Source organism: Trichoderma gamsii (assembly GCF_001481775.2).
Source record: "Trichoderma gamsii strain T6085 chromosome Unknown Scaffold_12.2, whole genome shotgun sequence".
Lineage (NCBI taxonomy): Eukaryota > Fungi > Ascomycota > Sordariomycetes > Hypocreales > Hypocreaceae > Trichoderma > Trichoderma gamsii.
In genome coordinates, this window is record NW_020171349.1 from 577,944 (window position 1) to 594,539 (window position 16,596).

Genomic DNA, 16,596 nt, shown 5'->3' on the forward strand with positions numbered 1-16,596 from the left:
AATACCCATATGTATCGACAAATATCCCGTTTTCTTTTCATTTTGATCATCCGTCGTCATATGTTTCTCCATTTGGACATAAAACTTTCTTCACCACGCAACGTGTCTCCGGCCCTTCAGCTTCCTCCTCTGCAAGATCCTTCGGCCAGTCTTACTCCTCGTCCTCTTCAACCAGCCATGTCTCCGCTTCTGCACCAGTCTAGTATGGCCGTTCATGGTATTTCGGGGTCCGAAGCGGAGCTGCATGGCGCCCTGCAGAGAGGGATGCATAGAGAGCGCTGTTTTGGGGACGACGTCTGCGGTTGTCGTTTCGGTTGATGACGCTGTAGCAGCAGCTGTGGGTGAAGGGGTGAATGAGTTGTTGGGTCGGAAGGTGGAAGTTAAGGTCGGTCGGAGAGGAGAGAGACATGAGAATGTCCTGTGCAGGTGTATTTCTTTAGTTCAACTGAAGTTGTGGTGATGTCGAGAAGGATTTTTAGACGTACCTTTGCGAGAGGGGAGAGATGCGCGGGGCCAGGAGAGGCCGCGCAAGGCGGATGATGGAATGCATTGTGGGAGGAGAGAAGGCGACTCGTTGGGTGTGGCGAGCGCTGGCTGGAGAGAGTGTGTGGAGGTCAATTGACGGCTTTGTTGGAAAGTTGCGATTGCGACTTCGACGTGTGGTGGTGAGAGTAGCTTGGCGTTGAATTTTTGGAGGTTCTGAACTTGTCAGTTGGCGACGGATGGCCACAGCTGGTGGATATTGTGCGCTAATCCATGGTGGGGAGCATCGAGTGGATCTGATTCCCGAGCCGATGAAGACGGCTTCAAGGAGAGTTGAAAATGCTGTGAAGGAATCCGGTCAAAGAATAAACAGGGGTATGTTTAGTCATTCCCAAAGGCTTCGGAGAGGGTTAAAAATGCTGTGAAACAGTAAATTGTGTAATTTCTTCTACCAGTGCGAATTGCTTATGGCCTTGGGGAGGATGGAAATTGTTGCAAAGTGAGTGGATGTCACGAGGACTCCAAGGAGAAGGACAGACATTAATACAATAAGCTGGGTCTAAGTCTTTCTAAGAGTGTAGCAAATACAGAGCACTCAGCAGATTATGATTCTAAATATACCAAGGCCTCGATGAGAATAAGAAGATCTTGTGAAAAAGGCAGCACAGTGCGAATGCATCATAGCCTTGGGAAGGCTGATGTTCTGGTAATTGCCTACCTACCTTACCAATCTACCTTGAAAAATCAGCAAGATCACACAAGTCTGTGATACTATAGCTTCGGAGAGAGTTGATTTTGCTGTGAAAATACACTACGATGTAGTTCCTCGCAGGACTGTGGAGTAGTGAGATAGGTAGGTAGGTAGATAGGTAGGTAAGCTGACCAGCTCCCGTAGGTTGGTCAGCTTGTCACTACACTGGTCTGGGTCGAATACTAGAATACCTATTTGCATAGATATACACCACATGCATGCTTTTATACCAAAGCCTTGGGGAGAGTTAAAAATGCTGTGCAGTGTCCGTATGTGGAGCCAGATTCAATTCGTGCAGGCAGCTGTACCTACCGAGCAAATCACAATCCTGGTTACGTCAAGGCCTTGGGAAGAGTTCAAGATGCTGTGAACAGTTGGAGGCGCCTGATCAACAGGTAGGGTTACTTTCAGCAGCACAAGGCAGATTTTGAAAAGATAGCCGCGAACTGAGTGGATCATAATCCTGGCTGGATCAAGGCCTTGAGGAAAATTAGAAAAGCCGTGAAGAATCCGGAGCCCAAAAAGATACGTATATACCTTGAACAGACAACAAGTCACAAGCCTCTACCACCGAAACCTTTGAGAGAGCTAAAAATGCTGTGAAAGGCTCAGCTTACCAAGGCCGAGAGAGCTAGCAAGAGTACAGGCCAATTACATTAAGAGTTTCAGGCTTTTTTTTAGAAATCTTCTGAATGGGCAGCCGTGAACTAAGCGACATTTGATTATGGCTGAATCAAGGCCTTTGGGAGATAGAGAAATGCTGTGAAAGGAGCCCTCCTTACCGGTTGGGCACAGGGTCGAACGCAAAGGTGTGTTGGGCACCAGCCAAAATAGAGCTTTAACCCCTACCGACTCAACGGAATCTCTACAGACATAGGCACAAACATAGCACAAAATATGCCAGCTCAGTTGTTAGAATCTGAAAGTTATACAGTTTGATGCAAACATCGATGAAGCTAAGCAAATCAACGAGTCGCATTGTATATCCTGAGCTATGCTATAGTCTAGAAAGTTCGATTTAGTTGACACGTAACGAATAATGTAGTGGGAGATCAAATGGGTTCGCTTTCATGAGAATGGGATGGCATTGAAAAGGCCTTGACCAAATATAGTATGAGGAGGCTCAAAGTGGCATTCTGGATCTTGGAAAAGAAGGTCTTGAGGGAAGCTAAAATTGCTGTGAAGAAAATGGAGGGGCGTGTGCTAGGCCTCTATTCAAAGACCATAATGCCTGCTTGCCTGTTTCAACCTCTGATGGTTAACACAGGCTTGGAGAGCGTTACAATTGCTGTGAAGGCGCTTGCACACGCCCCTACCTTCGCTGGTTGTCCCTAGGCCTGGTGCCTCTCTCTGCCTTGTAACCTGCTGTCTGTTTACCTCACAAAATTAACGACTATGGGGGAAGCCTATACGTGGGCTGTGTACCTAGCCAGTCGTTGTCGTCTCTTCCTTAGAAGCAATGAATTGTTTCCAATGGCTTTGAAGGCCGCAAACCGTCTTTTTCTTGAAAGTTGGACTGAGTAGCTTTGATCTGGAACAACTGAGGGAGTTTTATAAACGACAGTCAATGATCTCTCTTCCGAGAATAAAAAAACGTATTATATGATCTACTTCATGTGTCAATTTGAACTTACTGATATAGCAAGTGAGATACTCTATTGCACACAGCCGTTCTCATACAAGGCTTTACATCACATATGCCACCTCGCGATACTCCAGCCCATCTGCCATTCGCACGCCCTCAACTTCCTCCCAGCTCATCACCATCTTCACCTCTCCAAAGTAATTCGCCTCTCCCTCTTGTCTGAATCCAAGCTTATTGAAAAGTCCTCTACTTCCAGTATTATCCTCTTTAATCTTCGCCATCAGACCAGCCAACTGTATCTTGTCCTTATCCAATTTCTCGCCTTGTGCATACTCATCTAGTATACCAGTCAGGTTCTTTTGTATATACGTCAGTATTGTGCGCACTGCTGCTTCTCCTGTGCCTTTCCCGCGATGTTGTTGTCCGGCTATCATGACGTCTATTTCTCCCCTCAGCCGTATTTGGCTGCCTTCTCGCTGTGCAGCATTATCTTCATCATCATCATCATCATCGTCCAGGTATAGGAAGAAGTTGACGTCTCCCTTCATTTTGTCTGAAGAGTCATCGACTTTGGCTGTAATTATCCGCGCGTCGTCGCTTCGTTGCTCCCCACTTAACGGCTCGCAGACAATAAAGGTCAATTTATCATGAGACGTGCGCCACGATTGCTGGTTCTCGTACTCTTCCTCCAAAGTCATAGGCTCTGATGCAGTCGCCTCTTGGATAGCCTAACTATTTGTTAACAAATTGCAAAATAAGCATCAAGCTGAGAGATGATATTTAGTACCGGATCTTGCATCCAGCCATGATACGTGAGCACCTGGTGGGCTTCATATGGAACCAGTAAAACTTTACTCGTTGAAATGGCTACTCTCAGTTAGCATCAAATTCAGGTAGCTCAGAGTAATTAATCAAACTGACCAATTTTTTCGTTGGCTTTCATGTTGAATCGTTGCTATTCGTCGGCCGTAATAGGTGGCTCAATGGGAAGAGTGAAAAGTCTGTAGCAGAGCGGTATTAAGCTGCGCATCGGCCCAAAAGTGAAGGTGAATTTTGGCACGCCACTAACAAATGAGACAAAACTACAGTCGCAATATTCCACACATCCAACCCAGAAAGAGCGTACCTACTTCGATTTCATATTTTTTCATTAAATATATATATTTACTAATTGGAGACTTATCATCTAGTCTACAATCCTGGTCATATCATACATCTCTTACAGTACTGCGCACACAAATGGTGCCAAGTTATACAAAACTCCAACTACTCCACGCTCATGGCTATTATGCGCCAACTTTGGCAGCATGTGTCTCGGCCAATAGCTTAGCGACGGCCTCCTCTCCCATGCGCGCCTCCATGACCAGCAGCTCAGCCATTTGGTTCATCTTATTTCGGGTTTTATCCAGCAACGCAACCCTCAAGTGCTCTAACAGCTCATCATCCGAAAGATCTGCACTAGCAGTTGGAGGGAATATCGTATCCCATTTGCTCATACGAGGCGCTGGCTCTACGGGCTTAGACTCAGTGCCATAGTCGGCGTCCTTGCCTTTGGCAGCAAACTCAAGGGTACGCCTATCAGGTCGGACTCCAAGAGCGTCCAGCAACTCTGATGCTTTTGTCGGCATGATTGGCTGAAGTAAGATGCCAGCAATGCGCAGTGCTTCCGCGCTGTTAAAGATCACCCAGTTTAGCAGGACGCGAGATTCTGGATCCTGATTCTTGACTAGATCCCAAGGTTTGGTATCTGAGACGTAGCGGTTGGTCTAATTTGCCGCACTGTCAGTATTTATGCATCCTTCCAAATGTGAATGTGTACGCAGTCAACTATACCTCTCTCAGAAGCTCAAAAACTACTCGGATCGCGGCACTCGTGTCATAGTCGTCCATTTCCTTACAGAAAGCTTCAGGACTTTCGGACAAGTGGCTTTCCAGGCTAAAGAATACTGCATCGAAATAATCTTTGTCATGTTTTTCAGCCCAAGCGTTCAATTCTCCATTGCGAAAAGCTGTCACCGCCTCCAGAGTCGACCATCTCACAGATGATTTTGGCTTTGCGATTCTATAGAAAAGATTGCCGATATTCGCTTGCAGTTCTTTCATGTAGACAGTGCCAATCAGCTGATTAGAATAGCTCATGTCCTTGTGGAAAGTTGCGTTGCGCATGAGGAAATATCGCAGAGGATCGATGCCCCATCGCTGAATGGCAAAGAACGGGTTCACAACGTTGCCCAGTGACTTGGACATCTTGCGGTTGGACATGGTCCAGTGGTTGTGACAAAGGTAGCCCTTTGCGACGGGCAGTCCAAGAGCCATGAGCAAAGCTGGCCAATAAATTGTGTGGAAGCGTAGAATGTCTTTTCCAATAACCTGCAAGTTGGCTGGCCATATTCCCATGTCATCTTTTGCCGTGTGCCACTTGCTTCCGTATCCGGCTTTGGTAATGTAGTTGATAAGGGCGTCCACCCAAACATAAATAGTCTGGGTCTTATCCTCGGGATCGGATACGCCCCAATTGAGCCTAGAAGCCGGCCTCGTAACCGATAGATCTTCAAGATGATTCTCAATCCACTCTCTCGCTTCGGCCATTCGATGAGCAGGCTTGATCCAGCCGGGATTCTCATCATAAAGCTTCAACAAGGCATCTTTGTATTTCGTTAGTGGAAAGAACCAGGTCTCTTCCTTGATCCATTCCACCTCGTTGTCCGTTTCAGTGCTAACCATAATCTTCTTTCCAGTCTGAGGCGCAATACTGGGTCGCACCAAGTCTTCAGGATAGAAGCACTCATCACTGACACAGTACCAACCTTCATGAGAGCCTTTATATAGCCCCAAGCTCTCAGGAGTAGAATGCTTCAAGTGCAGCCAGAACTGTGCCACCGCATCCTTGTGTTCCTGGTCAGTTGTCCGGATGAAGAAGTCATTTGAGATGTTGGCAGCCGCCACTAATTCTCGAAATTTATTTGAGTTGCCATCGCAAAACTCCTTTGGCTCCATTCCATGCTTAAGCGCAGCTCTCTGGATCTTCATTCCATGCTCATCCGTTCCGGTACATAAAAACGCTTCTTTGCCTTTGATCTGCTGCCAGCGCTTGATGACATCTGCCAGGACCATGGAATATAAATGACCAATATGAGGAGCTTTGTGTATGCCGTGTCAGTCACACCGTTTGTAAATGCTTGTTCAATTCCAATTATATTTACCAGCATTGACATAAAAGATTGGCGTAGTTATATAATACGGCTTCTCGCTTGAGGACCCCGCCGAGCTCTGAGAACTGCTCCAGCGTTGCACGGCAGCCGGAGTTGCTCGACAGCCGGAGCAGATCCAGCCAGATCGCAAAGCAAGCCTTGACTGAGCTTGCCACAGCCCCGGGAGGGCCCGCGACCTGTATGAGAGCAGCATGGTTGCGATACCCACAGCGAGCTTTGATTAGAGCAAGACGCAGAGATGGTGGTGAAATTGCATGACACAGTGCTACTAGTGCGAATTGGTATGGCGATAACTGTAGCCTGCAGATAACTGCGGGGCAGCACTTCACGTCATGTCAAGCTAGGCTGGAACTTTTTTGTCTTCGCGACTTGAGCTTGAACTACGCCTCAAAGTTGCTACCAGAAGCAATACGAACTGTCTTGGCAGCTCTTTCAAATCCATACACGACGCACCAGGCCATCAGAAAAGCACCATGCCGTTGCCAGACGCAGATACGGAAGTCAAAGCTTCCAGTGATGGTGCGTTTCAACGTTCTCGGAGCTTTGGATTCTATTACTGACGACGCCTCGTTTTTAGCTGCTGAGATCTTTGTCAACAGCTACTATCAAGCTATCAACACCCGTGCCAAACTGGAGACCTTCTACATCAACTCGTCCTCTCGATATTCGATACCGGCCGACATCTCCATCAACGGCTCTGTCGTTCCTACCCCAGAGGAGTACTCCAAGCTACTGGAAACCCAAGGCGAGAATGTGCATTACGAGATAGAGTCGTTCGACACGCACATTATCAACCCTTCATTCCAATATGGGGCCCCGGAAACCGTCTATGAAAGCGAAAAGAACGAAAAGAGCGGGCGGAAGATGAGCATTGTCGTCACGACCATGGGCAAGGTCCGATTTGGCAAGGGGAGGGAGGCACCGCAAAAGATGTTCAACGAGACTTTTGTGCTGACCCCCAACTGGGACTCCATGGCACGAAACCCGGCACGAGGACTGAAAAGATGGCTCATCATGTCGCAAAACTTCCGCGCTCTTTGAAAGTCAACACAGTCAACCTATGTACCATCTCGACGTTTAACAGCTAATACGACAATTAGCTGTTAAACGTCGAGATGGTACATAGGTTGAGCCGCAACTGAGATATCCATACATACGCACACACATGCACAGGATTAATTACACCATACAGCTGAGGTTGGTCTCAAGACGATGTTCGACCTGTGCTCTTTCACCTGAAAGACGCGTGCGAGAGACCAACCTCACGTTAAGACCCTCGTACGCGAGTCAGGGATTGAGCACACTTCGAGCATCGTCTTGAGACCATTCGAGAAGATGATATATTCTGAGTGACATTTTCATGGCTCTGGGCTATCCACACAATTACTATAGTCTGGGATGGCGCATAGTCGCCGTGGCCAAGTTGTTATCAGAGGGACAGAGACCGCAAAACAAATACATACATACAATAGGGCAATGCATAGCGCTGCGAGCACGAGCGCCGCCCCGATTGGTTTGTCACATACAGATTTGTGTGTGATCCTTGGTGGTCTCGGTCTTTGGGGTAGCCGCTTGGTGGCCTGACTTTTGCTTGAGCTTTAATCTGAAATTTATAAGCACAGGAGCTTGATCGATCTATTCGCTGCCTGTAGCTTCGTCAAGACCAGAATTACGCAAAAGGTTGAAATTCATTACAATAAGATATAGAACCTCAAAATAAAGACGTCAAATTCTACAACAGACATGACATATTAATTACCTATGCTGCTCAAGTGTTTTTGCGCTGGAGATGTTTAGGGGGGGTGTAGGCACAAGAAGGAGCGGTCGTGGTATGTCGCATAGGTCAGCTTGGTAATGTTCGTGGTTGATCTGAGTAATATCCATCGTCAACTAGTAATATCCATCGTCTACTGAGTAATATCCATCGTCTACTGAGTAATATTCATCTTCGAGAAACTTTGTCTTATGAGACCCGCTTCATGTCTCAGACAGGCCAATATCCAGGAACCGAGTGAGCGGTGCCGCATAGTAGGCAAAGAGTCTCCCTTGACTGCATCTAGGTGAAAGAAATAATTTATTATAGACTAGACTAATGCAAGGGGGGCATAGCTGATTGATCCTTTCCGGAAGAGCCATGGCTTTCACAGGCTATACGAACAGCGGCGATGCTACTGCCTCTCCCTCCTTCATACTAATTATAAGGGACAGCCTCGGGCCAGAACTTCTAGTGCGTCGCAATATAAAAACTTAATCTACTATGAGTGTGTCATAGGAGAAAGCTGAGACTGACCGAGACATCTAATAGCCCAGAAAAGTATCACACGAGATTGCGATGATCCCAGACCAGACGTCCCTTGACTTGGATATTTGTATATAAGTCAGCTCTCCCATCTCGAAATGCATAGAATTCTTCTGCTGTACACTCAATACCACAATTGCAACAGACGATAAAGCCTTCTACTTTCTTTATTTAAATCCGCCAAAATGAAGTTGCTTACTGCTGCCGCTCTCTTCACCTTGGGCCTCGCCGCCCCCGTTACCGAGTCCAAATCTCACAACATTGCTACCCGCGCCCCTTTTTCCTGCCCAGGCGGCTTGACCAACAGCAGTCCCATGTGCTGCAGTGTTAATGTCCTTGGCGTGCTAGCCCTTGATTGCCAGAATGGTACCGGTTTACTTTTTTTTTAAATTTGCTCTTTTCATGTTACTAGTATATAATAAAGCTTGGTAGCTAATATTTCCCTCTTTCTATAGTTGGCCCGGACGGCTGCACTGGTGCCTACAAACCCAATTGCTGCACTCTTGGATTGGTACGTTGATTCATACATAAATGGGGTAACTAAAACATCACTTTCGAGCATTTGCTGATACTACAACTTAATCCAGGCTGGACAGGGCCTCGTTTGCAATGAACAGTAGATGGTCAAGGACGAAGGACGGAGAGCTTGTGTGTCAGAAGTGTTGTCATACCCACCTGAAGCATGTCAATAGCAACTATGAGGACTTACTTCACTCTTGGCTAGGTCCCTATAATTATTTACAACATATTATCTTATATCTAACTCTTTGAATTCGTGCTTGGTGAAGTCATGAATTTTGCTCCAACATGTTCCATCTTTGCTCCTAGATCTACCAAGATTCAAGGCTTCAATCATTGATTCCAGTGGATATAGGATGTCCCGCATTAACACACCACTGCTTAGGCTTATCCCATGGACAAAGACGAGCATTACTCCTGACAGTAAGAAGTAGGCTCTATATAGGTATGAAACGATATTATCCATAGAAACTGCGTAACAGAGTCATAAAAAAAGTCATCAGTAGATACAGACTCCAAAATTCCGACACAATACAAGCGATAAATGCAAAGTTGAGCGCTTCCCGCATCTGATTGTTCTCATTGTCCTTGCAACGCCGCGCCGCTAGTCGGTCCGGACCCCATGGCGGGGAGAAACCCTGTCGGCAGGCGGCAGCATTATCTGAAGCTCCAACTCGAAAAAAAAGCCCCGCCATTCGCATTTACACCTCGCAGCATCCAATATGCCGCCTAAGCCAAAGGCCACTGCAAAGGCTGCCAACCCAGAGCCCAAAGGCAAGCTTGAAACCTGATTCTACCCTCATACCCAGCATATCTGGCTGTTGTAAACTGCACCGTACCAAAAACGCCAGCTAACACAAGCTCTGTCTCCCGCAGCTACACCTGATGCCCCTCCAGTGACTGTTGGCGAGCGGTCCAAGCAGCGCTACTACCAGACCAACCCTGTCGAGCGGCGATTCGAGGAAGTTGGCTTCCCTGGCCTGACTCCCGCAGAGAAGAAGACGTACACCCACTCGAGACTGATCCTCCCCGTCGCAAACCGCCAAGTATCCCTCTCGAACAAAACCGACCGCGAGTACTGGAAGCAGGTCACCAAAGAAGGCCTCCCCTGCCGCCGCCTCAAGAACAACTACAATTGGGGAACAGACAAGCACGGCCGCGACATCAGCACCTACAGAATCGAGGAGCTCAAGAAGCGATCGCTGAGCCAGGCCAAGCTGACTGCGCTCAACGTCCTCCATCGACAGTTTCTGCTCAAGAGGGACGCCGCTCGCAGCAAAGGCGCCGAGCTCCCACAGGAGGATATCGACGAGGAAAAGAAGAGGCGGCAAGAGATGGCAGCATTGAAGAGAGAGCTCTACGGGGAGATTCCCGGGGCCCTTAGCAACGACCCGGAGTGGGACGATGTTATTCCCATCCCGCAGGAAGAGTCTCAGGATGCCTTGGCGAGGATTGCCTATCCCGACAACTATGCCGAGGGTACGACCATGCAAACCTTGAGAATGCAATGAGAGGAAAATGAAAGCAGATTCAGCTAACATCATCATCCCCAGCCGTCTCTTACCTCCGCGCCGTCATGGCCTCTGAAGAATACTCCCCTCGCTGCCTCCGCCTCACAGAGCATGTCATCGGCATGAACCCAGGCCACTACACCGTCTGGCTCTACCGCTTCAAAATCGTCTCCGCCCTCAAGCTCTCCGTTACGGATGAGATCCAGTGGCTCAACGACGTCGCCCTGAACCACCTCAAGAACTACCAGATCTGGCACCACCGCCAGCTGCTCCTCGACCACCACTTCGCCAACACGCTCAGCTCCGACGCCGAGGCCGCCAAGCAGTTTGCCAAATCCGAGACCGACTTCATCTCCAGGATCCTCGCCAAGGACACCAAGAACTACCATGTGTGGTCGTACCGCCAGTACCTCATCACGAAGCTCAACTACTGGAGTCCGTTTGAGCTCGCCACGACGCAGAACATGATTGAGGATGACCTGCGCAACAACTCGGCGTGGTCGCACCGCTTCTTCATTGTCTTCTCGGATCCGTCCCATTCCACAAAGGGCAGTGCGTCTACGGAGCATGATCCCAAGGTGCCGGACTCCATTATCGATAGGGAGATTGCGTACGCACAGGAGAAGATTAAGCTTGCACCGCAGAATCAGTCTTCTTGGCTGTACCTGCGCGGAGTCTTGGCGAAAGGTGGTCGTGGTCTAGATACGGTGGGGGAGTTTGCGTCGCAGTTCTTTTCTAATCTGGGTGCTGAGGATGAGGAGGTCACGAGCTCGCATGCGTTGGACCTCATGTCAGAAGTCTACCACAAGCAGGGCGATATTGAGAAAGCCAAGCTGTGTCTGAAAGAACTATCAGAGAAGTGGGACCCTGTGCGGGAAGGATATTGGAAGTATCGGCTGTCGGAGTTGAAATAGTCAAGGGGGCCTATATAGACGTGCTTTTATATACGAGTAGTGACTGATTGATTGTCTTTGCATAATGTGTTCTACCATCAGATACAAAACATCAAGTCATCAGATGCGTTAAATCTATTATATCTAGAACTATGATTAGAAATGATTCTTGTTATATCATACAGCGAAAAAGAAAATGAATGAAAAAGAAAAGAAAAATGGTTCCTCAAACGCCACTGCAGCGTCCCAATGCTCATGCGTTGAAAAGCAGTACTCTTGAACCTCTTCCGGCACATGTTCTGTTTGCCACCATGATGTCAAATCTCACTATAGCCTCCAAGCTTCGATTTTATAGGGGCTTGTCTATTCGCTCTCCACTCGCCAGAATTTCCATCCTTCTCTCTCGCCGCCGTCGCCGTGGACTCCGACGAGCTGCTCAACGCCCTCAGTGCCCTGCGCGTTGAGGAACTTGTCCACGTCAATTTCCATGCCGCCTTCTTCGTCTTCTTCGGTGCCGTTCTTTAGGACGGCGGGCCACAGGACTCCCACGCCGTCACCGCCAAGCGTAGTGCCGTACTTCTCATAGCCTTCAGCCTCAAATTGGCTGTCTAGCTTGGCGATTTTCTCTTCCGGCACATTGGGCTTGAGCAGAGTGATGGAGCAGCCGCCGCCACCAGCGCCAGTGAGCTTTGTCCACCCGATGCCCTCGTGGTCTATCAACTCACGCACTCTCTCCAGCCGGGGGTGTGATACGCTCAAAGCATTCAACAGGCCATGGTTGATCGCCATGAGCTCACCCAGTCTCCGTAGGCCTTCCTCGTCTTTCGGATTGAAATCCTTGTCCTCGATTAATTGAGAGGCAGTATCTGTGATGTGGCGCATGGCCTCGAGGATTGGGCCAATAATAGCGGGGTGTGTCTTGTTCAGCTTTCCTATCTTGCCTACTTCGACTGCCGTTGACTTGGCCTGTTTCGTGTCCACAAGCAGGAGTGGTAGTTCGGGGAAGTCCCACAATGGGCGCACAGACGGTGGCTTGTTATAATCTGTTCGCTGGAAGACTACCGCCTTGCCCTGGGTCGCCACGGTGTTATCGACTCCTGAAGGATTCCCGTGAATACACATCTCCGACACAAAAGCCCAACGGTTGATTCGCTCAACCTGAACGCGTGCTTCTTCTGACGGCTGGTCGGGGTGAGGGCCAGAAAGCGTCCGCAGCTGAAGCAGCAGAGCAGCGGCTAGACAGACGGATATGGAAGCGCTGCTGCCCAATCCAGCTGAAATAGGAATTGTGGAGCGCAGAGTATAGAGGCATCCTGGGAATCGTGGTGACCCGAGAGAAAGGAAGAGGTAGAGGAAGGCTGTGACAGAGTTCCGGTGAACTTTTCGAATCTCTTCTGGCCGGTCTGGAGAGACTTCGTCGATGTGCGGCTGCAGGGCATCCAGTAACTCGGGGTCAAGCTGCGTGACCAATGAGAAGTATGACTTTTTCTTGTCAGGGTGCTGAAATTGGGCCCAGGGGAGATTGTCAATATCCCAGGAGTGAGTGAGATCGATGTCGGGGAAGCGAAGCGAGACGGTATGCTTCGACTTGGACAGCGTTGTGACGTGGAGGTAGGATCGTAACGAAATGGCGGCGGCGATGGCAGGCTACACAGCAAGACATGGCTTGTTAGCGATTGATTGATTTCTTGGAATAGTAGAGGTGGTTTTTTATAATTTTCAACGCACCTTGCCATATACAACAGAGTGCTCTCCAAAGACAATCACCTTGCCTGGCGCAGACACCATAAAGGGCGGCGCCATGGGAGCAGATGCCCTGCGCTGCGACAGAGTGCGGTGGTGTCCATTGCCATTGACTGGTGACACACTCCCGTTGGGCTCTGCAGCGTCATCCATCTGGACTGCTTTGGCAACTTTGAACGGCTCGTCTGCTGGCGTCGGACGCTGCAATGTCATGACAATCTCAAGCTGCTACCTGATTGTCAGGGCAGGGTTCTCGAGGCGCGAGGGGCAGAGGTCGCCTCTAGGAAGATCGTCGTCGTCGCAGGTACGCGGTGGTCAGAATATGCCAATGCCGAGCTGTTCTATGCGTCTATACTTGTAAAAAGAGGCGTGAGGAGGAGACAGCTTGATATTGTCTGGCCGCAGGATGGGTGATGCAGAGACTTTGTACAGCACAACTTCTCGAGACGTGGAAGTACAAGGCTGCTTGCTAGTCGTGTGGCTGCCCCCCCTTACGCCAAAGGATCTGGGGCCAAGCACCAAGCTAGCTTTTTGGGATGGTCAAAGTCGAAGCGGCCCAAGCCTTTCCTGAAAAGAAGTCCCCGCACGATGGAATTTAGCGGACTATTGATCTCCAACTGCCCCAAATCTGGAAACAATCGTCAGTAACATGATAAAGCCCAACTGATGCATCTGATTTCTTGCTGCGCGCACCGCTATTTGATGCATATAAAGAGAGATCCCAGCAATTACTACCTAGATTGTAATTTGACATTCGGACATATCTCACATCACTGTGAAAATCCCACAGTCCATCAAAGACATATCACCACATCCTCCAACAGATCAGTCAGATCAATCAGATCGGCCAGATACGAATGCGCAGCTATACACCTTTGATATGTCGGATACGGCCCCAACGTAGCACCCACGATCACGCCTGCATTAGCCAGCCGCTACCAAGTCCCAGCTGCCTCAGCGCAGCACAGTAATGATGAAGCCCCAATTGGAAGAAATTTTGCTGGTGGTGGGCGCTCTAGAGGCCCATTGGCTGGCCTTTAGCCCTGGCCATTGCTGTGCGACAGGGCAAGTGGGGTAATATCCTGGCTTGCTCGGATTGCTTTGGCTGCGTATTCGTATTGGCCGCAGAGCAGTCGGGCATCTAAGCCGAAGCTAGACAGCAACTTTGTGAGACGAGACAAGCTGGTGCGTGGCTGAATTGGATTCGTCGATATATTCCGATCAATCTTTCAGCTGCTCACTACCCTTGGTATTATACCCGGAATAGTCGTTACATTACATAGATGCAGATGAGATATGCCACCTTCGGGGTAATTGACCAAGAAGAGGCCAGCAGTCAAGCACGCAACGTCTTGATTAGAGATTCGGCAGCCAAGTGCCGTACGCTGGCAATGACTTGATATGTAATCTACCCAACTTTTCCATTGCAGGAAACAAGGTCAAATGAATCAACGAAATATATAGGCATTCAAACTAGTTGTAATATCCAAAAGATCCGGTGCGCATTGCGTCAGGGTGGAAGAGAGAAGTCTATGTTATTTGTGTTCATCAAGCAATATGAATCAACAGCTACCATCTATGCTCTCAGCACAGGTCTCAAAATGCTGAGAACTAAGATACACTAGTCATTCAGAGGGAGATATTTTGCAAGGTCTTTGATTCGTTTTGCATCTTCCGATGATTAATAGCAGAGGTCGCCATCTAAGAAGACCTGATAGATCAAGAGAGAGATGGCGACCCCTTTCGTGCAAACTTGTACATCACAGAAATTACAGGCGTATACGCCATCCTTCTCTTGCGAGGTTTAGATCAAACTTGTGTTCGGGCCATCATTTCAGATCTCAAATACATCGTGCAAAATGGTCTGAAGTTGCTAAGCAAAATGAGCAACAGCCCGCCTGGGGCACTCAGCAAATGGGCCGTGTCAAGCAGATAACATAAGAGAAGCGGAAACTCTGTTGAGACGAGGTATCCAAATGCCTTCTACGCCTACAATTCAAAAATGACATCAAATTCGATGTAATTTTTGTTCCATTGCTATTTCTTCCTTCATAGGATTCGGCAGCTCTCCATTGAAAACAGAGTCGCCGAGGGATACTTGATATAGACTTACATTCCTGGATACATACGGTATGCTTTACTTATCACCACACTCACAACTGACGCTCATTCGCCGCCAACCAATCATTATTTATAAATCATCCATTTCTTCACTTTCTATAGCGCCGTCAAGGTGACTTTTCAACCGGTGCCAATCAGCCCTCCTCTCATTAGCTACGGACAAAATAATCATCCCACTCCCATCCACGCCACCTTTAGCAAAACCAAAAAGTCAAAAAAAAAAAAAAAAAAAAAAAAATCGCCGTCCAAAAAGGGAAGATTGCGAGGAACCTGGCCCAAAGCAAGTTTGCGCCCATCGACGTTCGATTTCAAGTGCCACCGCCATCCTGTCACTGCGATACGTCCAGCGACTCTAAAGGGCGGGGGTGATGACGACACAAAACGCCTCAAGCCACCTCTTATTATTTCTGCCCAGACAAGTCGGGCTGATCGACGAGCCTTAGTTGATTGAGGGGGGGGATGAGCTAAAATGAGATCGAGCTCGCCTATAAGGGAAAGTGCAGCTGCTTGCGCGGCCGCGATGCCTTCATGCTCCCTCTCTTGTTCAAACTAGGTGCCCTGTAAGCTGCTGTATCCCACGGATATTCTAGGTTACCGTCTTACGCAAACACCAATAATTCGAAATTCGAGACAACAATTGTCCGCGGAGCCACGGATAGCAGCGTCACTGTATCATTGCCTAGATTGAAGAAAAGATAATCTCGAATGAGATAAAAGGCCTTCGGTTGCTCGCAGCAGCTTTCCTAAATCCATAGTTCACAATTCAATATCATCCAATCATACCTGTCTCCCTTTGTATCACCAGCCGATTCACACACACGCGCGCACCTAGCCGTCATGCCCGTTACCGAGTTTGCCCTCATCAAGCTGAGGGGCCAGTACAACTCCCTCGAGTTCCTCGAGACACTCATGGAGTGTCAGGAGATTCAGGACAATTGGGTCCGCAATAACCAGGCGCACAACCTGAATCCCGGCGCCAACGTGAGCAGCATGTACACCGACGCAACGGACCAATCGACCCTTCTCATCACAGCGCCTTGGGATTCCCCCGAGGCTCACGGAGAATGGATCCAGAGTGCCGAGAACAGGATGGCAAATGGCAGCCTAAGCGAGTTCACAGCACCAGGAGCCGACTCTGTCCTACTCTTCCACATGGAGCCGGCGGGGGCAAGGCCACAGATGCGCGAAGCCTTCAAGCACAAGGACAGCAACGACACTTTCGACGTCTGCCGCATAACAGTCAAAGGCGAGCATCGAGAAGCACTACAACTGAAATATCAAGCACTGGAAGACGAATTGCGAAAGGAGGGTCTGGAGAAGAGCATATGGGCAGGCTGGAGGATTGAAACGTTTGGTGATGATGAGGATCTAGTCGTCTTCTGGGCTGGCAATGTTCTAAAGGAACGATTACAAGGCTTGGCGAGCATTGCCCTCAAGAAGGATCATCGCCGCTTCAGGCACATCGTGTAACTGGGCATT

General features: G+C 48.8%; 8 protein-coding genes across 8 annotated transcripts; 4 read left to right on the forward strand and 4 right to left on the reverse strand.

The window, feature by feature from the left end:
* Positions 1-90: 90 nt before the first annotated feature.
* Positions 91-550, reverse strand: TGAM01_v204356 (hypothetical protein; the record flags this gene model as incomplete). Its single annotated transcript, XM_018808272.1, has 2 exons — positions 91-418; positions 486-550. The coding sequence occupies 2 exons, from the start codon at positions 548-550 to the stop codon at positions 91-93; spliced, it is 393 nt and encodes a 130-aa protein (XP_018658543.1).
* A 2,079-nt stretch (positions 551-2,629) lies between these two features.
* On the forward strand, positions 2,630-2,758 carry TGAM01_v204357 (hypothetical protein; the record flags this gene model as incomplete). Its single annotated transcript, XM_024549408.1, has 1 exon — positions 2,630-2,758. The coding sequence occupies one exon, from the start codon at positions 2,630-2,632 to the stop codon at positions 2,756-2,758; it is 129 nt and encodes a 42-aa protein (XP_024405872.1).
* A 162-nt stretch (positions 2,759-2,920) lies between these two features.
* TGAM01_v204358 (hypothetical protein) lies at positions 2,921-3,762 on the reverse strand (the record flags this gene model as incomplete). The annotated part of the gene is made up of 3 exons (XM_024549409.1): positions 2,921-3,547; positions 3,607-3,686; positions 3,741-3,762. 3 exons carry the CDS (start codon positions 3,760-3,762, stop codon positions 2,921-2,923), a joined length of 729 nt encoding a protein of 242 aa, XP_024405873.1.
* Positions 3,763-4,105: 343 nt separating this feature from the next.
* On the reverse strand, positions 4,106-6,224 carry TGAM01_v204359 (hypothetical protein; the record flags this gene model as incomplete). Its single annotated transcript, XM_018808274.1, has 3 exons — positions 4,106-4,585; positions 4,653-5,959; positions 6,023-6,224. The coding sequence occupies 3 exons, from the start codon at positions 6,222-6,224 to the stop codon at positions 4,106-4,108; spliced, it is 1,989 nt and encodes a 662-aa protein (XP_018658545.1).
* Positions 6,225-6,504: 280 nt separating this feature from the next.
* On the forward strand, positions 6,505-7,072 carry TGAM01_v204360 (hypothetical protein; the record flags this gene model as incomplete). The annotated part of the gene is made up of 2 exons (XM_018808275.1): positions 6,505-6,550; positions 6,609-7,072. The coding sequence occupies 2 exons, from the start codon at positions 6,505-6,507 to the stop codon at positions 7,070-7,072; spliced, it is 510 nt and encodes a 169-aa protein (XP_018658546.1).
* Positions 7,073-8,515: 1,443 nt separating this feature from the next.
* TGAM01_v204361 (hypothetical protein) lies at positions 8,516-11,274 on the forward strand (the record flags this gene model as incomplete). Its single annotated transcript, XM_018808276.1, has 6 exons — positions 8,516-8,696; positions 8,786-8,841; positions 8,918-8,946; positions 9,235-9,272; positions 9,726-10,328; positions 10,403-11,274. 6 exons carry the CDS (start codon positions 8,516-8,518, stop codon positions 11,272-11,274), a joined length of 1,779 nt encoding a protein of 592 aa, XP_018658547.1.
* A 342-nt stretch (positions 11,275-11,616) lies between these two features.
* Positions 11,617-13,209, reverse strand: TGAM01_v204362 (mevalonate kinase; the record flags this gene model as incomplete). The annotated part of the gene is made up of 2 exons (XM_018808277.1): positions 11,617-12,900; positions 12,982-13,209. 2 exons carry the CDS (start codon positions 13,207-13,209, stop codon positions 11,617-11,619), a joined length of 1,512 nt encoding a protein of 503 aa, XP_018658548.1.
* A 2,745-nt stretch (positions 13,210-15,954) lies between these two features.
* On the forward strand, positions 15,955-16,587 carry TGAM01_v204364 (hypothetical protein; the record flags this gene model as incomplete). Its single annotated transcript, XM_018808278.1, has 1 exon — positions 15,955-16,587. The coding sequence occupies one exon, from the start codon at positions 15,955-15,957 to the stop codon at positions 16,585-16,587; it is 633 nt and encodes a 210-aa protein (XP_018658549.1).
* Between the last annotated feature and the right edge of the window lie 9 nt (positions 16,588-16,596).